At 50.1% G+C, this 27,992-nt stretch overlaps 2 protein-coding genes across 2 annotated transcripts; both read right to left on the bottom strand.

Moving 5' to 3' along the window:
• Positions 1–510: 510 nt before the first annotated feature.
• On the bottom strand, positions 511–9,079 carry LOC133354079 (E3 ubiquitin-protein ligase MARCHF3-like). The gene is made up of 5 exons (XM_061570641.1): positions 8,765–9,079; positions 7,913–8,016; positions 6,129–6,336; positions 5,044–5,259; positions 511–4,008 (listed from the first exon to the last, which is right to left on the bottom strand). The coding sequence occupies exons 2-5, from the start codon at positions 7,966–7,968 to the stop codon at positions 3,844–3,846; spliced, it is 645 nt and encodes a 214-aa protein (XP_061426625.1). The 5' UTR covers positions 7,969–8,016; positions 8,765–9,079; the 3' UTR covers positions 511–3,843.
• Positions 9,080–16,074: 6,995 nt separating this feature from the next.
• On the bottom strand, positions 16,075–26,389 carry LOC133354292 (ras-related protein Rab-11B-like). The gene is made up of 5 exons (XM_061571032.1): positions 26,250–26,389; positions 22,168–22,363; positions 19,819–20,012; positions 19,060–19,140; positions 16,075–18,561 (listed from the first exon to the last, which is right to left on the bottom strand). The coding sequence occupies exons 1-5, from the start codon at positions 26,287–26,289 to the stop codon at positions 18,410–18,412; spliced, it is 663 nt and encodes a 220-aa protein (XP_061427016.1). The 5' UTR covers positions 26,290–26,389; the 3' UTR covers positions 16,075–18,409.
• Positions 26,390–27,992: the final 1,603 nt, after the last annotated feature.

Below are 27,992 nucleotides of genomic sequence, written 5' to 3'. Positions count from 1 at the left end.
GAGGTGCAGGGAAGGACAAAAAACTAAACACAAAAAGCATTTCCAAAGAAATTAGTTTTCATCTTGACTTAAAGCTTTCGTGACTGCAGGAATTCATATTCTTGCCGCTGGAAGTTCGGCTCAGTGCTTCCTTCTATAAGATTTAAAAGTGCATATCTCCCGTAGCTTCCTTATGTATGTGACGTCAAGGCGAATGTAGATGATGTGGCAACACGTTCACAGAAACGAACGCTCACACGAACGTACACTCTTCCTCTGGCCGCCAGGCTGTCCATCTTGCTCAGGCTGTGATGGCGTCACACGCAATCAACGCGTCATTAGCACCACCCCGCGCAGTGTGGCCCAAGCCAAATTCAGATGTTTGGTGAGGTTCCAGTGCAGTGCCGCTTGCTCCTGGCTCAGCAGTGAATCGCCAGCGGAAAACCACCCGTACTGCGAGAGCACTGAGCCGAACTGCCAGTGGAAGCTTCATATTATGTATCAGTCACAACTGCACAGGAATCTCTGAACTTTGCAAGCATATACACACTTTTATTGAGAGCGTTGTACAGCAATAACTCATTTATACAGAACCATTCAAACACAAATGACTTGTTACAAATTTCTTTTTTTTTATAACAGCCAAGTCTAGAATTGAACATTTTCAAATCGGGCAGAACAAACCACACCACAAACTCTGCATCCATCACCCTGTGACCACGAACGCAAACCCCTTCATCAAAGGGGTACGAGGATAACGTCAAACTCGTGCCATGTTCACTCAACGCACTTTGTGGATGCATGAACACTCAAAGAACAGACACTTTAACACGTGCCCATTTCAACACCGGCAGCTCGATTCTCTTGGTCGGTGAGAGGGCATTTGATTTAAGATAAAGTTCAGGGATAGCCACACTCGACCGCTTTTACAAAATACATCAAGACAGGAATTCAACTTAAACTGTAAACACGAGGTAAATAAGGAACACAATCACAGCAAACCCTTAGGTACATCATCCACACTGCAAAAGCATTATCTGCGAAACACCCACGCGGGTTTCACGCCAGGCCAGTGGAAAATGCTTGTGACGACGTAGTCCGTCCTAATGCAGGAATGGACCAAACAGGTCAGAGACCGATCCAACTCCACTAAGTGCTGCTCACACACGTACCAGATCTGTTCCATTCATTTCAGCTTATATACATGAAGCAGCAGCAGCACCAATGTTGACAACAAAAGAGAGCATAAATTACTGTAAATAAAATAATGATGTATTCCCTCCTCCCAGTAGTAGCAGTGGCACCGTCCAAACGATTCCGATTACCTTCATGCAATTGTACCAACCCGTATACCTCTGAGCCTTCTATACAATGTGTCCGAAAAGTCTTCATGGCGTGCTTTTGTCATCACAATAAACACACTGGCATCAAGTGCGTGACCCTTGAGCACGCGAGCTTCAGGCTGCACACTCGCTATTTACGTATTTACTGTTTTCGTGATAAAGTTATGATACATATGAACAAGACTTCACGAGTCCCGGCGGGCCTCTCTCTAGCCTCAGCAGCTGCCCGCCGATGGACAAGAAGGTCTCCGTTTCCACACATCGGCACCACCTCTATTGCGAAGCCATGCGATCTCAGGAGGTGACCGCTATTGCACAACGAACCTCGCCATTCAAATCTGCTCAACAAGCACCGCATGAGCACGCACCGAATTCCCATGTGATGAGCTCACTGGACTGATTTTCTTTTTACTTTCAAAAGTGAATTGGAGATCATATATTTTACTGCTAGTTAAAACCTACAGTGGAGAAATTAACTTGTGATCAAATATATTTTTATTTCCATGAAGGTGGCCAAGCCGCTGTACTTGTAATTCAAGCACGTGACTTATGTGGGTATTAGGAGTTGGGGGCCATGTCTGGTCTTAACTCGAGTTTGTTCTCCTGACAGGGAGAGGAATGCTTTAGCTTCCTGATCAATTCAACATTTGTGATGAATAAGAAGTCAACATCAGCCTCATTCTTTCTCGTTTGGGTGTTTTTTCACTTTACAAAATTTATAAGTTATAGTCGATTTTAAAAAGGGCAATTCTTATAAATGTTCTGACAATGAGGTGCTAGAGTGGCTCTGTGAACAGCATGCCGTGTCACTCACAAACGTAGTCATCACAACACTGCAGATCGAACGTACATTGGACAGTCCTAAAATAACCTTCATGAAGAACCTCATTTTGAAAGTCTCTTCGGGTGGGGAAGTGTTCCATATTATCTGATAAGTAACACAAGCTGAGTTTCACCCAGTGCCATTCAACTAAGCACTGCAGCCCCAAAACAGATATCAAAGATACATAGGAGCCGTTCTTGCTTGGTCCGAGTTTGACACAGACCCAATCTTCCTCCCGGTGATAGGGGACTCACACCTGCGATGTGGCCCGAGCACGGACACAACGCCCCCGGCATCCCGTGAGCGTCCAGTCGGCTGGTGTCAGCCGCCAAGTAGGGGCCATGAATAATTTTCTACGGCAGCACCTAGAGCGGGAGCACCCGTCGCCTACCCACGAGATACGACGTAGCCATGCAGCGAATTCATTACATCTGCGAATTACGATATGAATGGACAATTGAGGAAAGTGTGCAGTTTTAACCCATGGGGCATACAAGTGCTCACATGTTTGTACAGATGTCATGCTTCGTTTTCATATGTAAACGTTTGGATCCCTTAAGCAAATCCCCCCTAGTGTGGCTGTGTTGATCAACTCATGAACCGATTCAATGCACGCCCATTTGGTAGAGAGGACCCAATGCAACGAGTGTGATCATTGCTCCATCACTGGTTATTGCACACCGCCCCGTTGGTCTCACCGCCTATCACTTAGCACCTAACTGCCCCACCCAACGACAGATGGTGGAATAACCACACGTCACAAGCCCGTGCGTAGCGAATGTGCAAGCGGTATACATTTGGCTTTGCCACAACTCTCGATGCAACTTGTAACTACAAAACAAGCGCGCACTAATGTTCTGATTCTGTCCCAAGGATCGTATTCCCCAGACGTTTTAAGTGTGCGGTTGTGCACACCAACACGTGGCGATGCATCGCACAACGCCCAAGTGTGGCAGTACCTGGGCACAAGAGGATTGGAAATGGCTAGAGAACTCAAGGTGGGATTTGACCATCACCAGCGTTCATGACTGTCATTCCAAAGCCGTTTGCCTCTGGGCTTTTCACCCACCCAATTTGCATGCCTGTTGTGCCCCACAAGAGCCACACCTGTCACAGGTAAATTCAACAAAGTTAACTAAGCAATTTAATATTTCTGTGAGGGGGGAAACACAAACGCAGCTGTACCATATAAGTTTGTCTGGAGATCCTGGGATGCAACCGCCACAGGGTCAACGGGTCAAGTTACTCCTCAGTAAAATGCATTGCCAACGAGCTGCCCTTGCTGCGTTGGCTGGGAGCAAAATGTCAGTGGTGACGCGGCCAAGTTGCAGAGGTGAAGTCACATGGCTGGAAGCATCGACACGCGAGCCCTGGTCACATGGCTGGTTGTGGACAGCAGCGTCAAATGGCCAAGTGCCACCAACGGGGGCACGCATCCAGGCGTAACACACCTGCTCGTGGCAGGGAGATCACGCGACCGGGCTGCTTCGGTCGCGTCGCACGACCCGAGCATCAATGGAAGTCACGTTAACCGGATGCATCGGCTGGCTCACGTGTCCACATCTGGCGGTGAAGGTTACACGGGGCGTGCAAGTGGAGTCATACGCCCGGACGTGTCAGCTGGGTCAGACGCCCGGGGGAGGGGTGGGGGGTGGGGGGGCGTTGGCATGGCCGAACGGCGGAGAGCCACCGCGGGGGTCACACGACCGTGTCGGAGGAGGACGGGCGCTTGGCGGGGTGTGGAGGGCCCAGCAGCGGGTTGAGAGAGGCCGGAGGCCCGGGCGGCCGGGGCGTGAGCAGCTTCACGCGGTGGTGTGTCTTCCGCCACTCCTGGTACAGCCGGATGTGGTAGCGTACGGAGACCTGGGTGGGGAGGGCCACAGCGAAATGGGTAAATCCGACGGCACCTATGGTCGTAACACCAGGTCCCTCACCTCATGGCGACCATATACGGCAATACCCCGGTTTACGTTGGGGATGCGTTCCTAAAAGGTGCGACGACGAATATCAAACCACATAAATCAAAGCGATTTACAGGGTAGGTGGCGGCGAAGGATGAGAGGTGATAGATACGAGAACAGACGGATGATGTTGTCAGTGATGTAAGCGTGGGTTGAGGCGACACAAATCAGGTAGCGGTGTTACTAACAAAGTGACGACGTATTTGCTCAGTAACGGAAAATGGGGAGACGTAAATCTGGGTATTACTGGATGTGCTCTTCATACTGCTCGACTCTGAGATTTCCTCTTTTCCAAAGTTTTTACAGCTTTGCTGAAATCAAGAAACATCAACACGTACCTATTACACTGTCAATAATGCCATTTGTTGCCGGCTGCTTGGACTTTTTGGGCCCTTGGGATTGTTGCTCAGCAATGGTAACTTAGGAGGATGGTAACTTAGAGGAGGAATGGTAACTTAGGATAGTTGGACACCTGTGTCAGTGCCAAGACGTTTGTCACCAATCCAGGCTCCTACGCTATAAAACAAGGTTAAGCGCTGAAGTAAGGAGCTAATTTGTCTTGTCTCATTTGTAGCCGACGACAAAAAAATAGAAACACCATAAAATGTGCTTAAGCTAATGAATGTTTTCAAGCTCTGATGTTTTTTCTTCAACTGATTGTACTCACTCGGATGCACGGTTGACCAGGATAAAGTCTGCTGATAAACTAAGACTGACCCTTGAAAATTAGGCAAATACTTGCGACTGTATTTAAAGTCGTACTGAATTAAAAAAATGCCGTGCACTGTGTTTCAAAAAAATATAATTCAAAATAGGGACAAGTTAATTGATTCGTCATGGGCACAAGATAGAGGAAAGTGGAAACAAATGACGACGTGCAGTGGACACCTACGCGCTATCTACCCATGGCTCGTGATGATGGATCATGCAAACTCACAGCTGTCCAGAAGAGGTAGATGGTGAGGAGGGCGACGGTGAGGCCAATGAGGCCGGCAGCCTCCAGGCGACTCCGGCTGCCAGACTCAATATGGTCGGCAGCGCCGCGTAGACACAGCCAGCCCGAGACGCCGGCGAGCGGCGAGATGAAGAGGAAGCACAGCGTGTCGCTGAGCAGCGTGCGTCGCTCCTGCTTGGGGCTCGGCCGCCGCAACCACTGTCAGGACGCGTGCGCGCAAGCAACAGCGTCGGCAAAACAGCAGGAACAAGCGTCGACAATTCAATGGCAGCAACGCCCAGGTGCAGTGTTCAAGCGAATAAAAGTCACACAAGCCTGTAGACGTAAAACTATAAATCGTATTTGCGACTGAATGAGTTTTGAAAGATACAACGCCAGTTCAATTCAAGAATCGATTTTTTTTTGTCCTATTAGCACTGCCTTTTAATTTGGTGTTGTTGTATTTGTCTCAGTAACATTTGCATGAATGATTGATTGATTCTTATGTACAAAATGTGACATTTATTATGAGCATAACAATCAGTTTTAATGGTTGAATCAGAGAATTTGAACAGCGATAAAGAGCTTGCACAGCAATGCCACGCGGGCCCCTGTGCAGTTGTGCCTCCTGCACGCCGAATAGCTCCCCGATGTGTTTTCAGGTTGTATCGTGTGTTATTTAGTATGCTGTCCTACGTTTTGCAACCACATAGAAGAAGCCCCCCCAGCGCGTGAAGTGAAACATCAGAAACAACCCGTGGTACAACCCGAAAATACTTCAAAGAGCTACACAGGAGTACCATGAATGCCTACGCAGGAGAGCTACTAAACTAAGATATTCTTATTTTACCAGGTAAGGCCAACTGAGCCATAGAGCTCTTTTTCAGAAGAGACCTGACCACAAACTATAGTTTAACAAAGCGGCTTATCATGTGGAAATTTACAGCAGCCAAATACTCTCAACGCGTGACGCTGATTCTAAATGACACCGGGTCCGCTGGGAGGGTGCGGGGGCTGTCGCAAGCGCAAGTGGGGGTGGGTGAGGGTGGCGATTCGTGGTGATGGAGGAGACCAACAAGGCCGGCCACCTGTGAGAAAGGCTGTGGTGTGCGCTCCACCAGGAACTGGAAGTGGCAGAGCTCGCAGTAGCTGGTGTTTGAGGCGGCGAGCCAGCGCTCGAGACAGGCGCGGTGCACCCAGCCAAGCGTGCCCATGCACTCGCACGGAGACAGCAGCTCCTCGGCCGAGCCCGCCTCGTGGCAGATCCGGCAGAAGGGACTCTCCACACTCGCCACGCTGGGATGAGAAGATATTTCATAATTAACCAGCGCCTATCCACTGCGGAATTGTCGACATGCCTCACCGTTCTGCGACAGTAAAACCAATCTCGCTCCTGACCACTAATTGACCGCATAGTTTATCTTGGGAGTCTTCCTCTTTTTTTGGCTGCCAGTCCATCACCAGAATTGGCCATCACCATCATCCCTTCGAGTAACGTCCTACCCGACCTACTTTTTACATCATAATAATTAAAATTTATAATTGCGCATTCCACCCTAGGGTAACAATTGCAATTTGACCACAAATTCAAACGTGCATTTGTATAAAATACACAAGAGGTACAACTACGCAAGTTCTCTTAAGTCAAATTACATTATCATATTCACAGTGATTGGATAATGTGCCGAAATCAAATAATCTGACGCAAGTCTCCATCTGTGCATTGGCAATGTGCACTGCGAGCATAGCAGCTCCAAGTTAAAGAGGCACCAAAGGCCACCTCAGGTTTTCCAGTCTCAGATGAATCGTGAAGGTGGGATATATAACTGGAATGCACGGCCAGTGACTTCACCTGCATTTTTTTTCTAGCAGACACGCAAATCCAGTCCATGCAGCTAAGAAGTGGTTTGATGGGAACCCAGCCCTGGTGAATTATGTTATCTGCACATTACACTCATCAATCGATCCACCTTTATTCATCACCTGGAAACGGCAACTTCGGAGTAACCAGTGTAGTTAAGTCAGGTCAAAATACCTCCATGACCGACAAGGGGCACAAATTATAATTGTATTATTATATTCCAATAACGTTATTGACAATGTGATGAAACAACTACATCTTTACTTGTAACTACTGCATAATGCAATGCATCGCACTATGTTACAGAACTGCTTCCAAACGATAACGCAAAACTACTTACGATATCCGTTCAAATGCCTTTTGACTACGCTCGGTGTTGTAACTTCTCATTGGCCCTGTGATATAGTAGTTGTGTGACATGGCAACGATGTTTGGGCAATGTTTAGTCCTCAAAACTTAAAATGTGTGAATTAAGTGGGGATAAAACGAATGTAATGCCTTGTGCGGCTATTGGCGATTATGACGAGGCCATGAAGCCGTTAGGCTCGATAACCCTGTTTAATCAGGTGGCTGCCCTGATATGAAGGATTTCCGCCGTCATAACTCTATGCTCCGACACGGTAGTATCATTTTGGGCCACCACGTAGCCACCTCTGAGATGCTATCTTGTGACTTCCTTAAACTGGAGTCACGAGCCACCACCACCGAACATTCATTGTTTATACCGCGTCTCCGACGCTGGACATGACCACTGGCCCCAAGGCATTTCAATCCCAGGGGTCCCGACTTCAGTGGCCCTAGATGGCCGAAGGTGGTCATGTGTGACCCTGGGTAACCCGAGTAGGTCCCCAATAGTCATGGGTGCCTTTGTTTGGCCCAGGGTGCTTCCGGGCAGTCACGGGTGTCCCGGTCGTAGCGGAGTGGTCCCCGGCCCCGAGTCTTCGTCTGTGGCTTGCCACCGAGTGGCTCTGGACGGCCGAGTCGGGCCGACGGTGACCCCGAGTGACCTACCTGCTGGGTCCCTCCCCGAGACTGCGCGGCGGCCGCTTGCCGTCCGCCGCAGACATGAGAGGTCGTAGCGGGGCCGCCGCCTTCCGTCACTCCATTCGCGAGCGCTGCGTGAACACGCACACGGTCGCACACCACCACCAGCACACACATCGTCGACTACACACCACCACCAGCACACACATCGTCGACTACACACCACCACCACCACACACATCGTCGACTACACACCACCACCACACACATCGTCGACTACACACCACCACCACCAGCACACACATCGTCGACTACACACCACCACCAGCACACACATCGTCGACTATACACCACCACCAGCACACACATCGTCGACTACACACCACCACCACCACACACATCGTCGACTACACACCACCACCACCACCACACACATCGTCGACTACACACCACCACCACCACCACACACATCGTCGACTACACACCACCACCACCACACACATCGTCGACTACACACCACCACCACCACACACATCGTCGACTACACACCACCACCACACACATCGTCGACTACACAGCACCACCACCACCACACACATCGTCGACTACACACCACCACCACACACATCGTCGACTACACACCACCACCACACACATCGTCGACTACACAGCGCGACCACCGCCAGCCGCGATGCCGCACGGCTCACGACGACTTTGTCTCTACGACGCGGCGCGAACCACGTCTCTCGCCCCCCTCGTCCCGTCTCTCGCTCTCTACGGACAACGGCTACGAGCAAAGTCGCCGACAACAACAACAATAATCACAGCAGCGGCAGCGTGTGCGGCGTGCGAGCGAACAGACGGCGACGAGGCACTGACCACCACGGCGCGCTCCGCGGCCTTCGCGGTTGAACTTGAAGTCGCCCCCCGCCCCTCTGCGGCCTCGGCGCGCGCGAGTCCGAGGCGAGCAGGAGGAGGAGGCGCCACGGACAAGGCCCCGGGGGGGGGGGGGGGGCTCGCGGCTCGGAGACTCGGCAGCTCGTCGGGTCGGGAGTCGACGGGGCGATGGTGCGGGGGGGTGGGGGGTGGAGGGGCGAGAAGACGGAGCCGCGGCGGAGGGAGCCGCGCAGGAGCCCCGGGGCCGCGTTCCTCCTCCTCCTCCTCAGCGGCGGCGGCGGCGATCGGCCCGGGCTCACCTCGCGAGCTCGCGGCCAATGGGAGCGCCGCGTCGCGGTCACGTGGCGCGGGGGTCTCGACAACGTTTCTTGGGTTTCAGGGACCGCTCCGCCACTTCTCGGGCGCCGCGGGCACGCGCCGAGACAAAGGCAAAGGTCCCCGCGCAGCCTCAGGGGCAAGTGCCGTGGGGGCGAGGGCCCTGGGGGCAAGTGCCGTGGGGGCGAGGGCCCTGGGGGCAAGTGCCGTGGGGGCGAGGGCCCTGGGGGCAAGTGCCGTGGGGGCGAGGGCCCTGGGGGCAAGTGCCGTGGGGGCGAGGGCCCTGGGGGCAAGTGCCGTGGGGGCGAGGGCCCTGGGGGCAAGTGCCGTGGGGGCGAGGGCCCTGGGGGCGAGGGCCGTGGGGGGGCGAGGAGCGCCTACGAAGGCCGACACGCGGGGGGCGCGGGTGGTCAACACCACGCCGGGCCGCATTCGTCTCCCCCACGCGGCGATGTTTACCACACGCGGCGCCCGATACTCATTTGAGGCTGAGTCGACCCAGGAGAGGCCCGCGACCGGTTCGGACAATCGTCGCCGGTGTTCGCCGTGAGCGGGAATCGAACTGCAGGAGGGGGGGGGGGTGCGAGTTGGTAGCGCAGCGCTAACCACGACACCACCGCTCCCCGCGCACCAACCACACCGAGACGCGTGTCACCCCCCCCCTGTCAGCAGCCCCCCCCCTTGTCAACAGCCCCCCCCCCCTTGTGAGCAGCCCCCCCCTTGTCAACAACCCCCCCCCCTTGTGAGCAGCCCCCCCCTTGTCAACAGCCCCCTTCCTTGTGAGCAGCCCCCTCCTTGTCAACAACCCCCCCCCCTTGTGAGCAGCCCCCCCCCCTTGTCAACAACCCCCCCCTTGTGAGCAGCCCCCCCCCTTGTCAGCAGCCCCCCCCCTTGTCAACAGCCCCCCCCTTGTGAGCAGCCCCCCCCCTTGTCAACAACCCCCCCCCCTTGTCAGCAGCCCCCCCTTGTCAGCAGCCCCCCCCTTGTGAGCAGCCCCCCCCCCTTGTCAACAGCCCCCCCCCCTTGTCAACAGCCCCCCCCTTGTCAACAGCCCTCCCCCCCTTGTCAACAGCCCCCCCCCCCTTGTCAACAGCCCCCCCCGTCTTGTCAGCAGCCCCCCCCCTTGTCAGCAGCCCCCCCCCCTTGTCAACAGCCCCCCCCCCTCTTGTCAACAGCCCCCCCCTCTTGTCAGCAGCCCCCCCCCCCTTGTCAGCAGCCCCCCCCCCTTGTCAGCAGCCCCCCCCTTGTCAGCAGCCCCCCCCTTGTCAACAGCCCCCCCTCTTGTCAACAGCCCCCCTCCCTCTTGTCAACAGCCCCCCCCCTCTTGTCAGCAGCCCCCCCCCTTGTCAGCAGCCCCCCCCTTGTCAGCAGCCCCCCCCTTGTCAGCAGCCCCCCCCCTCTTGTCAGCAGTCCCCCCCCTTGTTAGCAGCCCCCCTCCCTTGTCAGCAGCCCCCCCCCCTCTTGTCAGCAGCCCCCCCGCCTTGTCAACACGCTGCTCGGTGAAGGTTCAGTTGGAAGCATAGAAGCACAGTACAACAATGGATTTGGCTTCATCCCCCTCTCACTTCTCTGTTGCCCCACCACATTAGCCGATAACCTCATAACGTCACTCTACCACCTCTCTGGCCCTGTGCTGTGAAGGGCCATTGTCATAAACGTCGCCTCGTGTGTACTTTGTTTAAGGCCAGTAGTGTGAAATCCTCGTATCCGCGGTGATATGGGGGCACCAGTATCAGATCGCGCGATTATCCGCGATTTGTAGTCATCTGCAGGTAATAGGGGATTTTATTTCGCGGAAATTAGTTGCTGAGGATAACAGGGGTGGCGGAAAGAGATATGTAAATATTGAAAATCAATGGTTATAATTGACGAACGTAATTATGAATTAAATATTTTAAAAATGTCATGTCAACTTAAGCAAAGGGACACTTAAACTATTCCCCAGGCAAGGCCCACTGAGCTGGCGATCACAAATGATAGCTCACCGAGGATGGTTTCTCATGTGGAAACTTATTGAAGGCAAAGACTCGAGACGCGTGATGATTAACGTGGAGGGGAAAACCGCAGGACCCGGAGAAAAATCCACGCGACCACGGAGAGAGAGAGAAACATGCAAACTCCTAATAAACAGCAGGGGTTGGGATCGAACCGACGACCAGGCGTGGGAGTTAACATCTCGCCACCATAGCGCCCTTACGTACGTTAACTCAACCCTGTTTAGTATATACACACACGTAATTACAATTGCCTAAAAACGCTCAACCCTCGTTTATATTAATTATGTAAACAAAAAAAACTTTTGAAAATACTATAACATTGCAGTATCGAGTCTAGAACAATTCAAACGCATTCGTGCTCTATGTAAAGATGCAACTGGCAGCATATTAAAAACGGAGACCAAATGTATCAATGGGCAGCATTGTACTGTGATAAGAACGGACAATAATGGACCATTTAAGACACGTTGGGTCTGCGGTCATGCTTTGAAACCCAAACGTCTGAAACTGGTTATTTTTTGTTTCAAAAGTGGCATATTGGTAAAAAAAAGTCCAGAAGTTGATTCATCCAAATCTATATTTTGAATCTGGAGACAACTGGAGGACGTTTTTTTGTAACTACCCACAATGCTCTGCAATACCACATGGATTTTTATTTTACAATGAGTATTGTACTGGATATGCTTTTTCACATATAAACACATTCTACACAATAGTAGACGACTCACACATGAATGAGTGATGAGTTGGGTTTCAATGGCTGTAATGTCAGGAAAGAGAAACACTGATCATAGTGCTATTTTGTTAAAGGAGATTATGGCAAAACGTGCACGCAGCCCACGTTCGCAAAGGTTTTGTCCCACTGGCTTGTGGAGGCGACCGACTCAGACAGACAGACTTTGAGAATTAACAAATAGTTTGTTAAAGTGACCGAAATATCAAAGGCCACATAAGATAGACGGGGTTGTTTGATAGGTGGAGGTGAATGTTTAATGAACCCATGACTGAATGCAAGACTGTGTTGTTGGGGGTTAGACTTCGTGTGAATGAGCTTGCATTGGAGGAAGAAAATTGTGGGGACCGAGATGGACAGAAGAGGTGACCACGTGCGTGTGGTGGGATTGTAAACATAAAACATTATGCATGACATCTGAAGGGAGACACTTGTCAGTCGACATCGTAAAAGGCCTGGCCAACTGCAACTCTCCTTAAAGCCTTGGGGCCCGGCAAGGGTTTCCTAGGTAAACAAGCAAAATTAGAATGAGGCTCCTACACGATTGTCACATATCTGCATACCGACTAAAATGAAGGTGCAATAGCTCACCTGGTATCGTCAATTAAAGACATCTCACTGTCCCCAGGTAATTTGCTCGTTAGTTTCGATGTAGTTTCTCTGTTCACCAAAGTTCATGTGCCCGATACCATTGCAATCATTGAAGATTTGGTCCAACAAGGACTGAATGCTGATGTACCAGCCCTGGTGAGACACTGCCTCACCAATATTCTTCACTTGGAATGTAACATTCTACAAACAAACTGAAGGTACCCCAATGGGTTTTCACTTATCTCCGGTTGTAGCCAATATTTTCGTGGAAAATTTTGAGACGGACGCCATCCAGGCATCCACTCTACGCCCGTCCTTGTGGAAGAGGTACGTGGATGACACGTTTGTCATCTGGCCACATGGCCGACCGGCTCTGGAACAATTCCTCAAAATCATCAATTCCATACACCCAGCAATCATATTCACCATGGAGGTAGAAAAGGATGGCATGCTACCCTTCTTGGATGTCTTAATCAGTAAGTAATATTTTTTTTAAAAAAATTTAAACACGCTTTAATTAAATGTACTGTACGAGACATGGCAGAACTCCACGACTCCAGGAAGTGGCCCCGAGGCTTGCCATAACGTAAGGAACCGTGGTGATTTACAGCCAACGTGAGTTGAGCGTGGACAATTAGACCCAAGGCGAAACATAACATAAAAAAGATGGTTTAAATTTTGTTTTTATGATAGAATATAATATTATCATCAGTATGACATAAGTATACCAAGTTTGCAGTCGATACCACATTGGGAAGTGGGTTAAAATTGAGTTACAAAATTTGAGGATATGATGACAACAACGACAACAGACAGAGTGAGTTAAATAAAAGCGTGTAAAAAGAGACCAGATGGCTCAATGAGCCACTCTGTCTACAGGAAAGTAACCCAAACTGACGCCTACCTAAAACCTAATTCCCACCACCATCAATTCCAGAAGAATCCCCTCATCAAACGCTACACCATCGAGCTCAATGTATCTCCGACCATGAACACCTGACCAGTGAACTCAAACATGTACACCAGGTTCTCAAGGCGAATGGATATTCCGACTACATAATCCGCAAAGCCATCACCCCAACAGTGAGGAAGGAGCCATCTGAAGATCCATTCAAAACCATCACCTTACCTTACATAGCAGGGATAACCAAAAAGATTTCCAAAATCTTGAACAAACACAAGATATCCAGGACCGATTTAACACAGTGCACAAAATTCGTGATCTGATTCCACATGTGAAGGACAAGATTCCTGACATGCAATATCCCGGCGTCTACAAACTAAGCTGTGTCTGCGGCAGCAATTACATTGGGGAAACCAAACGACATGTCTCGGACCGTGTTCATGAACATAAGGCAGATCTGAAAAACGGCAGGACCAATACTTCTGCCGTGGCTGATCATTACTTTAATGCGGCTGGCTCACATGAAATAGATTTCTCTAAGACGATGGTACTTACAAGCCGACTGGCTATCAACAAAAGATTCGTTCACGAAGCCATCCATATGTAGCGAGTCCAATTGAGTCGCAGACGTTGTTCTTTTTAGAGGCAACATTTATTTGTAACACGTAACACAAAGGGGTAACTGCCCCTTCACCAGATACAGCCGAGGGTGGGGACCACCCAGCTAACTACACGATACAGAGGAGTTACTGCTACGAAGGGTCGGGTCCCGACTCGGGTCCGTGGCCACGTGTTTGTCTTGTAGACGTAGAGCTTCCAGCTTGTGATGTAGGTATTCAGCTGGTGGACGTGGAGCTTCAGCTTGTAGAATGCAGCGACACCGGTCCCTCTCAGGGACCCGCCTTATATCCCCCTACAGTCGGGGCTGCTCCGCCCTTGGCCCCACCCACCTTCTGGAGCCTTCTACCTCCTTCTCGAGAGCTTTCCCTGGACACGTGATCACTGCCGAGTCCCCCTACCTGGGGGCCTCTCTCTGGACACTCTAGATCACGTGTCTGCAGGGTCAACCAGTGCCATGGCCCAGGGCAACCCTGCCCTTGGGCTGACACTCTCCCGCTCCCCCTCGTGGGAGCCCCCACCACACGCTGTGCGTGGTGCCCGTGCTATCCAGCGCTCGCCAAGCCCTGCTAGGGCTGGTACTACACCCACCCACAGGGTGTATGCGATGACGGTGCATCGCGTGCCCGAGCCCTCTCAGCCCGGCACAGACGCAATTTCAACCGAGACGACGGTATTACACTCAGCAATCATTGGAAAGACGTCAACCACTTTGGGTCATGACTTGATTTGTGTTTTCTTGTCAACCTCTACCGTCAGCAGTGTGGATGGGTGTTGCGAGGTGCAATGCCCCCCCCCCCCCCAATCTCTGCCCCACCCCCTCCCCCCTGCGACATTAACGCTGTTTGTGCTGCACAAGCTCACCTCCGCCCAACTCCCCCTTTAGCTCCTGAATTAGTGCGCTGCTGCCGCACCGCTTTCCCCCGCCCACTCACTTTGGAACCCGAAGAAGCAGCGACATTTGGAGGCTTGCCCCCTTTTCTCTCCGCCTGATGAAGACCGCTGCTTGTGTTGCGATCGAAACGTCGTTAGTTTTTTGCCTTTATTTCAATTTCTTATCTTTATTCTAATGTTATTTTTATGTTTTCAATTTACGCGACTTTACCGAAAGAACCAATAATTTGATTGAAGATGTTCAGTTTTGTAATCGTAACATTTGAAAGTAGACAAATTGTCATCGGTTTTTTTAAAGCATTTTTTTATCTCTACAAAAACTACGTATTTTCCCCAAGGCAATAAAAAAAGACCAATAATTTTCAAAGCACGATGTCAATTGATATTGCCTACGTTGATACCAACTGTGTGGTAAGACAAAATATATATCGAGGGGATCGGAGTGGTGTTGCAGAGGTGAGCGCACTGTGCTATGAATCTCGAAAACCCCCTCCCCCCAAATTAGATTCCATGCCACAAAGTGGCGAGTAACATCTGAACAAGTCTTGCCCCCTTTCGACCAGCTCGAAAAACCTGTCAAAGGATGCCAGACCTTTCATTTCCTCCAGGTCGTTATTGACACACGTGTTGAGTTACGTGAACTATGGCCAACTTCCAATTGGACATGGTGACGAATGGCCTTCATCCAGCAGTGGTCTAGCAAAGGGAACAGACTGTATATATTCATAACTAAATTATTGCGAGCGTGGCTTTATATAGTTGTGCCTTACCCAAATGGTATACGCAAAGTAATGATCAAATATGGCCAGTCTTCATCCTGCAGAAAATATACTGGACATCGCATGCTTGCTCAGAGCTCTGGCAAAGTCAAAGTGAATTTGTGGTATAACGAAAGGAATTTGCCAAAATTGCTCCGACAGTCAGAATGTCCAATCAATTTGGTGCATCCAATTTTCTCAAGTGCAGCCAAAAAGGAAATGTGTTGCCAGCCATATGATGAACGGTTCCTGTCCCTACTGGCAGCATTTGTATGCATGCCCTTAGTGACATACCCTTACTATAATTTACCAAACATATTGCAGCGTCTATAATTCCGAAAATAGGTTCTCAGTGCATCCACTGCTATTCGTAAATATTTTCTTTTTTCTACAAAACCAACAGACCAAATGCAGGCATGATTGTAAAAAAATGCAAACAATGTCAAAGTGTAGGGGTGTAAGACAAAATAAAACACACACCGTTTAGTTCCCCAAAACGATTTACTGTACAGGACACTTGTGAATTTAGCTGTACATGAACAACCACGTCAATGGCACTGCCCAGCACAATCCCAAGCCCACGGTGCTGACCTCGCCACTCTCCCTCCAAAAGGCTTCTTCAAGATGAGGCCCTGCTCCCCCGCCGCATACCATGAACCTGGCCTTGAGTGAGAAAGAGCTGCTCGTGGCCAAGCGAGGAGCTTCCCAATCACTGTCGCGACGTTAGCGCCACAGGGCACCTATTACACTGGTCGTAGAATAACGCAAATCACCATAGGTGTACAAACGAAACGTTTGTTGAGGAAGAGGAGGTGCATGTCGTGGAGCTGGATTCCACCGAGTATCAAACCAAGAGCAAAGAGACTGATATACATAAAGATTATTCTTATAAAGGCATTTAGACGATAAGGTCAATCACGCAGGCGACATGAACATTGCAGCATCATTTTTGGCACCCACTTATACAGTATTTATTTTTCACGATTTACCATTCGCCACCAACCCATGAATTTATGACAATCTGTATCAGGCCCAAAACTCTCAAAAATGTCACGCAAGGCCGAGAGATAAGGTGGAGTGTTTTCTCATCGCAGCCGTAAGCAAAGCGTACCAAGGCCTCCAGTGTGTTCAGTCATCCCTTTTATCACTACATCCCCCCTGCATGCACTTCACCATCGTGGGGTGCTTTACTTGAGCACAGGGTTAAGGTGGGAGTGAAGCTCAGCCCTCTCACGACCTCCACATTCCCACCAGAGTCGGAGTGAGAAGTGCTCGGGAAAGAGCCCGGGCTTCGCCGCCACGTCAGAATGCCGCACGCCCGTTGCCGTGTGTGTGAAACAATGGGGACGATGAAATCAGCGCTGTCCAATCACACTTCACGGCAGAGGAACAGAAGCTGCCCAATTAAACTATTTAACTGCGCGGGAATTAAATAAACGCGCGTACACGCACTCACAAATCTCTGTAATTGTGAATCTCATTAACGATTAACAAATCGCGGAAAGAGAAGATATGCTCCAAGATGTTACGTTAATTCTCCACTCACAAAGAACCTCATCCACTACACGTGCACGGCTTGCAGGCACCGTAATAACAGCAGATGGATACATTTTTAGATTCAGCGCTCAAAATGAATGCAGCTTTTGATGTCACAGTGCGTGCACTCTTGAAATTACCATCAGGCTCATTAAAGTTGTGCGGTATTTCATGTTTTCATTGCTAAGCGTCATCAGTGGCACAATGGTAGTTTTTTAAACTTTTTTTTCAGGTGACGAGCACTCGCAAACAGATCAATGCAAAATTTTGCGCGAGATTTATAATTTCATGTTATATTTCTATTTTAGAGTTTCAGTGTCTTTACGTTAGCTAGACTACAATATAATTTTTAACGGAAAAAAAATTCAACAAAAAACGGACCAGAAAATCAATAACTTTTTCCAACTCTGTTCAAAGAGCCTATTCACGTAGTTAGATTTAGTTTCACCTTTTAGCTAATTTGAGCAGATTCATCTGCCGCCTCCAGACAAATGAAATCAAGAGCACTGTGGCGGCCACCGCACCACCGATCGTGCGCCATGCGCACAGATTCTCCTAAACCCGCCACACCGCTACCAACCCAGCAGCCACGATAGAAGGTGGCAGCTGCTCCCAGCCAGAGGGCCACAGCGGCCACCTCTCAGAGCAGCTCGGGGCTCACAGCGACGCCCCGGGGGGTAAATATGCCGGCTTGACAGTCGCCATCGAGCGCCAGAGGTGAGGGGGCAATGGAAATTCTCCGAGGCATCATCTTTGATTGATGATATGTGGTTCACTTTCCGAGTTACTTCAAAGACATGAGCTGTGCATCATGTAGTGTAGATTTATCAACCCCACGACACAGATTTTTTTTTAACTTTGATGTTTACATAATAGCTGCTATAGCCTAAAAGAAACCCATTCGTGGGAGTAAACAAAATAACAGGGCCATGTGAAGCACAGACAAGTGGACAAGGCGTAGTGAGAGCTAGCCAATGCCTCCAAATATCCCTCACAGTCCCGTCTGGCTGCACATCTCACTTGATATCACATTCACGCTCACCTTCAATCAACTCTGGGAACCAAACCTGCCGGTTAGACCCCCCACCCATCGTGTTAAATTATTTCTTTAAAAAAATTTCTCTGCATCCGTCGCGCGATCTCCCGGCAAGAGTCGCTCGTGCTCACTGGTGAAATGTGTGTCGGCGCCGCTGTGCGTGCTGGGGGGGGGGAGGGGGGCGTTGGGGGCCTCTACCCCCCCGCCCCCAACCCACCCACCCCCGCCCCTCCGAGCTCCGGCCTTCACAGGTTCTGGCAGCACGGCAGGCGCGACGTCTTGCCGGCGTCGGGAGACTTGTCCGGGTACGTGAGCTTTACCTCGCTGCTGCGTGCCAGGTTTCCGCTCGAGCCACCGCCGTCCGGTATGTGGTGCTGTGACACTGTGCGGTAGATTTCTGCGGGCGGTTGGGAGCAAAAGGGGGTGGGTGGGATAGTATTCCAAGTTAATATAACGTGTAAATAAGCAAACGGGTAAAAACATACGCAAAGCACCTCCGATTAGCATGGTTGGCTGTGTGGTGCGAAAGAATTTCAACATGAATACAAATACAATGACAGACTGAGAACACAGAGCCTTCCGTTGGATGTCTACATTAACCTATGGCTTATTTAAAATATATTTTCCAGCGATAAACTACACGCAAATAAACACATATTTCAACTTTGCGTATTGCCAATATGACTTTTAAACCGTGCTATGCACAGCATTGCATAAAACAGCTACACCATCGGCAGCGAGTGGTTAGGGCGAATTTGAGCCTGTCGGATCCAGAGCAGTGCCAATACGAGTCCCATTAGTTTGAGGTCATGGTGAACGTGAGCATTTTAGATCTGCGCTGCACAATATGTGCAGGCTACATATGCTGGACAATGATGCCTACCCGAACGCTTACCTGTTAGGATGGTGATGAAAGCACCTTCCACATTCGTTGAGTCTAACGCAGACGTCTCAATGAAAGAGAGCCCATGGTTTTCTGTGGACACAAAGACAATGATTGCACGTGTAGCCATACGGACTATAGAGGTTTAAGTGCTGTTAATGAGCACCTACTAAGTATGGCATTGCACACAGGAGGGTGGGGAGTGTCTCCCCAGTGCTGACATTCACGCTGAAATAGGTACTCATTTAATGTAGAGTCAACCTATGTATGCGCAGGAGAGTCTTAGGTAACATTTGCCACTTATGTTTTCCATACGTGGCATTGAATCCCTCGCTTCAGGTTCATCAAGCTGTGTATGAACCATTGCGTGACTGGTTTACATACACAATGAATGAAAAACAACTTAATTCTCTCAGACATCGCAGCATATAGGTCACGTGCCCAGCATTGAAATCGGCTCCTGCACTGCAAGCTTGACAAGACCACCGCACCCCACCTGCTGAACCAACCTTGGCCTCATGGTTTCAACTCAATTTGTCCAAATAAACGAACCTAATGCTACAGAAGCTGGTAGGCGAAGCTCATGGCACAGTCCAGCGGGTCTTGATGAAATACAAAGGAATACTGTGGCACGGAGCATTGAGCGTCTACGTGCGAAAGCAATGCTTCTGGGAAAGCATAGTTCCCCGAGCACGACCACAGGTGGAGCTGGGCGCGGAGATGTGGGGGCAGCGGCATAACGCGGCGGCACAGGGCGGTACGAGGCGGCACCTGCGAAGGCTTTGGCCTCATCGGTGGTGACGGCGCGCAGGTGCCGCAGGTCGCTCTTGTTGCCCACGAGCATGATGACGATGTTGCTGTCGGCGTGGTCGCGCAGCTCCTTGAGCCAGCGCTCCACGTTCTCGTACGTCAGGTGCTTTGCGATGTCGTACACCAGCAGCGCACCGTACGCACCACGGTAGTACCTGACAGCGGGCAAGGGGGACAAATGGGAATGAACCGATGTAGGATGTCGTCTGCAGGATTGCAAAATACTCAGCGATCTGTACGAGTTTACAGATTTTTTATTGTACACAGCCCTTTTGTCAATCCACTGCTGGATAAGAACCTTCCCATGCCGTGCGAGTTGTGCGGGTTGTTCAACCCTTTACCCTTCTGAGACGTCTGCAAGTTGCAGGGTGGATGTCCCGTTCACCACTGAATCTCCGACACGCGCCATTGGTTATCGCTAACTTTATTTAGAGGCATAGTGCCGCCGTTTTTAAAGACATTTTATTCACCGCAAAGAACTGTAGAAACATGACCACACTGATAGCTGGCACAAAAGTGTGCCACACGCCCTCCCGCATGCCCTTTACTTCCAACTCTATACGTGTATGTCATCGGAATGGGAAATGTTTAATGATACCGTCGGTCTGTATGGGTTGGAAGGACAGAGCAATGGATCTTGCTACACTGCCCTCTACTGCCCACCACATGGCCCCACAGTCCTACGATAACATGTTTTTACGGTGGTCACACATCCCGAGAAATATGCAAGCGCAATTCTGCACAGCTTTGGAGGATTTTATGAGATGGGTGGATTTCCAGGTGATTTGGTTATAGGCATTTTGTAACTACTATAATGTTAACATCACAGTTGCTCAGTAGCCCAGTGTTTAGAGTTGCGAGCTCAAGTACTGATTGGAGGTCGACGAGGTCTTTATCGCTCCAGGATCGTTAAATTAGGAGCCCTTCATGGGAATTCAATGATGGTTGTCCTTCCAATTTACTTACACCACAGGAATGTGGAATTTTTACCACTGGCTCAAGGCCATAAACAGGAAAGGAGTGCCTCTCCCCATGTTCAACAAAAAATACTTTTACTTAAAAAAATAAGCCCTTTATTTAACGGGGAAAAGCATAACTGACTTTCAAGACCGTGACATGACACTAAAACACACTTCTTTTGCTCAGTGTTTGAATACATTAGTTACACGTTTGTGTTTCTACTTTGACCAGCCGTGATGTTAAAATATAGGCACTGGGTGAAGCATCCTTAAGGCCGGGCACACATGTGGAAAGTTTCACAGGACAACAAAAAGCCAAGGCAATTCTCTCCCGAGACCATCGCCCTGCGATTGCCATTCGCGATGAACATGCACTCCACCGGCACAAGGGTTCTTTTACATTTTTTATGCGAGCGATAATCGCGTGCAAAAGAAGACAATGAATCAAATATTGTCCGTTTGCTTCACAGATCAAAGTATCTCTATGGTATAAGTTCAGCCCCGTACGTATATTGTGTGTGCTCGATTGTAGCACACAGCGACTGATAGAAGCTTGCTGCTGGCATCTTATGATGGCTGCCACTCGACCAATCCACACTAGAACGGAGCGTGTGGTTTGAATATTCGTGCTTGCCGATCGGCTAATTAGTAACCAAAATGTAAGTGGATTTGATCATCGATTCCGTGACTAATAGTTTAACAACCCTACGCTCCTTGGGCAGCCAGTGCAGCTTGGGGTGTCAACAGCAGGTCTTCATCCAGCAGTGTGGAGCGCCCATAGATAACATTGATGATAATTTGATTCTGAAAACGATTATCAAAAGCTCGACAATTTATGAAACTGCTTTTTGTGTTTAATTTGTTGTCCGTCCCCCACACCTCCCATTAGTATGGTTGGCTACATATGGTGCAAAACATACATAAAACTATTAAAAACTATATATATGAAACAAACTTTTTTAATTTTATCATGTAAGGCCCCCGTTGCTATATAGTGGCTCTTCTTCAGAAGTGACCTGGCCACACATGATAGCTCAACCCAGCAGCTTATCACATGGAAATGTGTAGCAGCCAACACTCTAAACGCATATTTCTAACGATGGAGGGAAAAACCGGAAGACCTGGAGAAAAATCCACGTGACCATGGGGAGAACATGCAAACTCCAAATATCCATGCGTCAGGGTCAAAATCGAACCCACGACCTCCCGTATACCAGGCGAGGTAGTTAACATCTCGCCGCCGTGGCGCCCTACATACATAAAAGCCCGAACGTGCACCGGGCTTTGCTCTGCACTTCACGGGCTGGCACAGTAAGTTAGCGCCACAACGCGGCAGCAGAGCACCACTTACGCGGAGGTGATGGCACGGTAGCGCTCCTGCCCGGCCGTGTCCCAGATCTGCGCCTTGATGATCTTGCCGTCCACCTGGATGCTGCGTGTGGCGAACTCCACGCCGATGGTGCTCTTGCTCTCTAGGTTGAACTCATTGCGCGTGAAGCGAGAAAGCAGGTTGCTTTTGCCGACGCCCGAGTCTCCAATCAGCACCACTGCACGCGGGGACAACGTTGGTTAGGAACGGAATGCGGACAAGATGAGAACATGAGATGTTTGGGGATAAAAATAAAGGCCGCTTCAATCCCCGTGACTCATTCTACAACTGGGCAACACGTTGAAGAAGTGTCGATGTCAATTGCATTGACAACACTTTTTGGCCGAGTTCCAACAAAGTATATTCTCATGTGAGATTGAGATTTGTCTCCAACTCCGTCAAAATTGCTGCCATGATTTTAACCATTACTGAGATTTACATTGCGCTGGGAGGTGCTGTTGATAGCACACAGTCGATATCGCGCAATAACAATTTCAGATGAAGGTTCTGCTCATCGTGGCCATTCTCTGGAGAGTGACCGTTTCCTTGGGGCGTGACCTTGTAACGACAAACATGAGGCGATATTTACTGTAAACCTACAGCCATGTCCCACCGTAAGGAATGCACCATCGTACTAATGCGAGTTTGGGCAGCCAAGGCCAGCCGAGGCTCCAAACACCCCAAACAGCAAAAAACACATATTAATGGCATGGCAACAGTACCCGTAGCTTGCTGGTCAGGCTGCTCTTCAGTACATACCAAACTATGATAAACCGTGGTAAAACAAAGTATTCGGTGACACACAACTTAGCCCCGATGCCATGAGCTTTCCCAACAATTCAACGAGTGGTCCGGGAATGAAAACGATGGGTGTCCGTGTGTTTCAAGCAGTTGGATCCGCAAGGGTCTCTCCCTCTTGAGAGAGATAGAGTGACGTTATAGGGGGGGGTGGTCACTTTAAAAATGTGCAGGCACCACCGATGTTTTGATGGTGCCAGTGCCGCGCAGGCTGTTGGATGATTCGCAACAACCGTGGCGAACATGCCAAGACGGCCTCCTCGGTAGGGTTTGAAAGTGTAATCGTTAAGTTTGAAGAATTTATCTCGGGAATTGGCACAAAACTTGACACACCTCAAAGGGGACGCAAATTATAATTGTGAACAGAGATGGCCTGACCTAAAACAAACACGTGGCACAAACATAATGACTTACTGTGTGTGTGTATTACAGTTTTCCTCGGAGAACATTACAGTCGTAATTATTCACTTGTAAAAAAAAAAGACAAGGCACACAGACACACACAGCAGTGAAGGATGACGGTGAAGTTGGTTGTTGAGAAGTACTGCCCAGCGACAAAATCGCCGGCGGCAACAGAGACCGAGCGTGTGCACCGGCACATTCGAACGTACTCGAGTGATTGAATATCGACTCCGTGCAAATGAATTTGTAGTTCTCGTCGTCGGCACGATGCGGTTTACTGAATAAGCACGCGCCTCGCTCATCACACGTGGCGGTCACGCAATCACACAAGTTAGGGAGGGCCCCTCTAGGGCCCAAATTGGTATGTGAAAACCCATCCACCCCCCTTCCTGACCCATGTCATTGCGTAATCCGTTTGCGTTCGTGCCGTCACTTTTATGTAACCGGTTCTTTATGGAGAATTTTACAACAAACAAAACACCCCTGGCGCAATTATTCTCTTTTAGTTGAAAAAAAAAACATAGATCGGTTGGTCAGAAACTGGACGAGTAGGCTGGAGGAGCTTGTACATTCACCGTGAGGCTGGACTAAGGCTGGGGGAGCGGAGTTTATCGGTCCGCGGTTTCAAGAAAATCGGCAGCCCATTCGAGCCACTCTGGCCCGGCACTCGAGCACCGGGCGACGTTCATCCAAATTCCTGACCACGTCGCACCCCACCCGACCACAAGCCCCTCCCCGAAGGAGGCTGATTATGACCGCAATTATTTTAAACTGGGTTACTCTTTGCAAGGGTGCTTTCGGGAATGCGGCACGGTAAACAAAATGCGCCCAAACAATCAAGTTATTATTGTTCTGCAAAAGTGGCAACACTGGGCGAGTCTTGAGGTGGGTGTAATGAGTTAATTATTATGTGTATAGATGTTGGGGCTTGCCGATTAGTGAATGAGTTCGTAAGTTAAGTTCAGGTTAGTGTCGGCGGGTTAGTGAGATATTACGTGGCAATAAAGATGAATGAGTTAGAGAATGAGGGCAGAGTGTGCATGCTAGAATTGATGGAGTAGGGATATTGTGTTTGTTCAGCCTTCATCAAAAGTATCATAAACAGCAATCTGCCCGACCCTCACTCACAATCCACACACAAAGCCTTAAACCCCTAAACCTCACACCTCAAGCCTAACACATATGCCTTGCCACAAACACACAACTCAAATCCCGAACCCAACAGTAACTATTCTTTGGTTTTTTCGGTAAAGTCACGTATAAAAATAAAATAATAAATTAAATAATAGCATACGACGTTTCGATTGCAACACAAGCAATCATCATCAGGTATAATGAAATAGCGACATAGAATATAACCAGAAAACTATAGACAGACATATAAGCAGACAGATATCACCAAGATACATAGAGAGAGCAACCCAGGTACAGAGAGAGGTGATCGTCTCTGTGGGGTGGCCTTAAATAGACAGAGGGGGGCGGAGGCAGAGAGAGGGAGGGGGTAGGGAAAACATTTACATGTCAATGAGTACGAAGGGAGGGGAGTAAGGTAAGCAGGCTTAGAGGGAGACAGAACACACTAAATTAAATAACCTAGCAAAGTATCGAAATGTTATGTAAAACGACACAGAGTCGGTCAACACACAATTAACGCATTGCCTGGTCGATTACGTATTTCAAAGATTGCTAAGTTAGAATTTAAGTGTGAAAATTCCAAAGAAAGACAAAACATAGTAACCCTCACCTCTAATCTATTCCTGTTACTTTTAACACTCACCACCAATCCTAAGCTTTAACATCAGCTTAGCCATAACCCACACTTAACTTTCAGCACTTACCCACACTCTTAACTCTTCGCCCCCCATCTCTAACCCTCACCACTGATCCCCAATCCCTCTCCTCAAACACTCATCGCATCTGTTTCCCACACTTATATATCCCCTAATCAATCTTTAATGATCAGTATCCTCATCCTAATACAAGGCCTCAACCACTCGTCACCCTTTAACCAGACCTCACCATCAACCCGTAGTCCTCTCCCTTCACCAGCCCTCAGATCTTACCCTCCCCACTCAGATCTTACCCTCACCACTAATCCTCAACTACACGCCTCACCCCCATAGCCCCATTCTCGTCACCCCAACCCCTCAGCTCATTCCCCCCATAGGCTGACATCGCTGCTAACCCTCACTAAATAAATGCCCTCCCCTTACCTAAACACAGCCTTCATCCATCAACGCGGGCACTCCCCTCACCGCTGTCTCTCTCCAACCATCACCCGTCACCCCGGACAGAGCGCGTCTCTCTGGATCTCGCGATCTTCAACTCGAAGCACTCGCCCCGACCATCACCCCAAACGCTCGCGATTCACCACCACGCTCACTGCATCCATGTCCCACTTAGCCCGTCTCACCACCCATCTCTCCACTCGCCATCGACTCCATGCCTCTCTCTTTACCCCCCACCCACCCACCGCCCTCACCCTTGGCGCTCACTTGGCCCGCCACTCGTCTCCCCTCTACGCCCTCTCCTCACCACTCGCCCAACAACGAACACCGCCCTCACCCCTCACCCCGGGCTCTACACCTTGGCGCTCACCCGGGCCCTGCCGCCGCCACCTCCTCCTCCTCACCCTCTGGCCGCCAACTTCTTCCCGGTCTCTCAGCTCGGGCCGACCCCGACCCCCCCACCCACCCACCCACCACCTCTGACTCACTGCCCAGCGGCGGCCTACGAAGCGCCCTCTTCCTTCTCCGCATTCCTATCCCTTCCGCTCACTCTCCGGTCGCACTTCGCGCCGTCGCCCTCCCCCGTGTGCGTGTCACCCCCGCGGCGTCTGCGTCGCGGAGGGCACGAGGCCTCACCCTTGAAGAGGTAGTCGTACTCCTCGCCCTGCCCGCCCATCGTGGTGCGCGCGGAGCCCCAGCGAGACGCGCCGACTCGGGGCAGAGGAGTCACCGCGGTGACGTCACGCGAGAAAGGACGCCGGCGACGTCACGTCCGGTTTCTCTGCCCCCCCCACCGCCGGCTTTTTCATACCCCCCCCGCCACCACCGCCCGCGTGCCCCGCCCCACCCGCCCCGCCCCGCTGCCCCGCCCCGCCCCGCCCCGCTGCCCCGCCCTTCTGCCCCCTGTACAGCTCCGCCCCCTGTCCACCCTTCGCCCCGCCCCCTGTGCCCCCAGCCCTCACGCGCGCAGACACATCGAACGTTTCCCGCTGAACGTCACATCCGGCCGCTGAACGCGAAGCGACGGTAATGTCAGATCAGAGGGTACAGAGGGTTCTAGATATGAAGCTTTCGTGACTGCAAGGATTCATACTCTTAGGTTTTTTAGGTAAAGTCACGTAGGTAAAAATAAAAAATAAAATAAAAATCAAACTAGAAATAAAATAATAATAAATGAAAAGAATTCTATTCTATTCTATTATTATTTTTATGTTTTACCTACGTGACTTTACCGAAAAAACCTAAGGGTACAGAGGGTCTCCCCCAATGCCAGATCAGATGTTCTCGCTCAGATGGCAGATCAGATGTTCTCCCACTGATGTCAGATCAGAGGTTCTCGCTCAGATGCCAGATCAGATGTTCTCCCACTGATGCTAGATCAGAGGTTCTCGCCCAAGTGCCAGATTAGAGGTTCTTCCACTGATGCCAAATCAGAGGTTCTCTCACGGACACCAGACCAGAGGTTCTCCCGCTGATGCCAGATCAGGGGTTCTCACCCCATGCCAGATCAGATGTTCTCCCCTGGATGCCAGAGCAGAGGTTATCCTACTGATGCCAGATCAGAGGTTTACCACTGATGCCAGATCAGAGGTTCTCCCAATGATGCCATGTCAGAGGTTCTACCACTGATGCCAGATTAGAGGTTCTCCCACTGATGCCAGATCAGAGATTATCCCACTGATGCAAGATCAGAGGTACAGTAATCCCACTGATCCCAAATCAGAGGTTATTTTCCGGATGCTAGATCAGAGGTTCTCCCACTGATGCCAGATCAGAGGTAATCCCACTGATACCAGATGAGAGATTCGCCTACTCACACCAGATCAGACTTTCTCCAACTGATGCCAGATCAGAGGTTCTCCCCGATGCCAGATCAGAGGTTCTCCCATTGATGCCAGATCAAAGGTTTTCTCAATGATGCCAGATCCGAGGTTATTTCACTGATGCTAGATCAGATGTTCTCCCCAATGCCAGATCAGATGTTCTCCCCAATGCCAGATCAGAGGTTATCCTACTGATTCCAGATCAGAAGTTATCCCACTGATGCAAGATTAGAAGTAATCCCATTGGTCCCAAATCAGAGGTTCTTCTCCGGATGCCAGATCAGAGGTTCTCCCACTGATGCCAGATCAGAGGTTCTCCCACTGATACCAGATCAGAGATTCTCCCCCCATGCCAGATCAGAGGTTATCCCACTGATCCCAAATCAGAGGATATTTTCCGGATGCCAGATCAGAGGTTATCCCACTGATCCCATATCAAAAGTAATCCCACTGGCCCCAGATCAGAGGTTCATCCCCGGATGACAGATCAGAGGTTCATCTTAAGGCTCAAAGTGTTTTTGACGAATGTGTTTATATATATTAAACAAAATCAATG

Source organism: Lethenteron reissneri, chromosome 46 (assembly GCF_015708825.2).
Source record: "Lethenteron reissneri isolate LAM-NWPU_2019-01 chromosome 46, ASM1570882v1, whole genome shotgun sequence".
Taxonomy (NCBI): Eukaryota; Metazoa; Chordata; class Hyperoartia; order Petromyzontiformes; family Petromyzontidae; genus Lethenteron; species Lethenteron reissneri.
Note: the sequence above shows the minus strand (reverse complement) of the source record. Positions and strands in the feature narration are given on the sequence as shown.

What these genes read in the sequence shown, in the direction of transcription:
- LOC133354079 (XM_061570641.1), bottom strand. Translation starts at nt 7,968, where the DNA reads ATGTCTGCGGCGGACGGCAAGCGGCCGCCGCGCAGTCTCGGGGAGGGA. An exon ending in CTCGGGGAGGGACCCAGCAG is followed by an intron (nt 6,337 to 7,912) that starts GTAGGTCACTCG and finishes TTCTCATCCCAG; the next exon opens with CGTGGCGAGTGTGGAGAGTC. An exon ending in TCTACCTCTTCTGGACAGCT is followed by an intron (nt 4,009 to 5,043) that starts GTGAGTTTGCAT and finishes CTCCCCACCCAG; the next exon opens with GTCTCCGTACGCTACCACAT.
- LOC133354292 (XM_061571032.1), bottom strand. Translation starts at nt 26,289, where the DNA reads ATGGGCGGGCAGGGCGAGGAGTACGACTACCTCTTCAAGG. An exon ending in GTACGACTACCTCTTCAAGG is followed by an intron (nt 22,364 to 26,249) that starts GTGAGGCCTCGT and finishes CCCCGCGTGCAG; the next exon opens with TGGTGCTGATTGGAGACTCG. An exon ending in TTTCATCACCATCCTAACAG is followed by an intron (nt 18,562 to 19,059) that starts GTAAGCGTTCGG and finishes AACCGCCCGCAG; the next exon opens with AAATCTACCGCACAGTGTCA.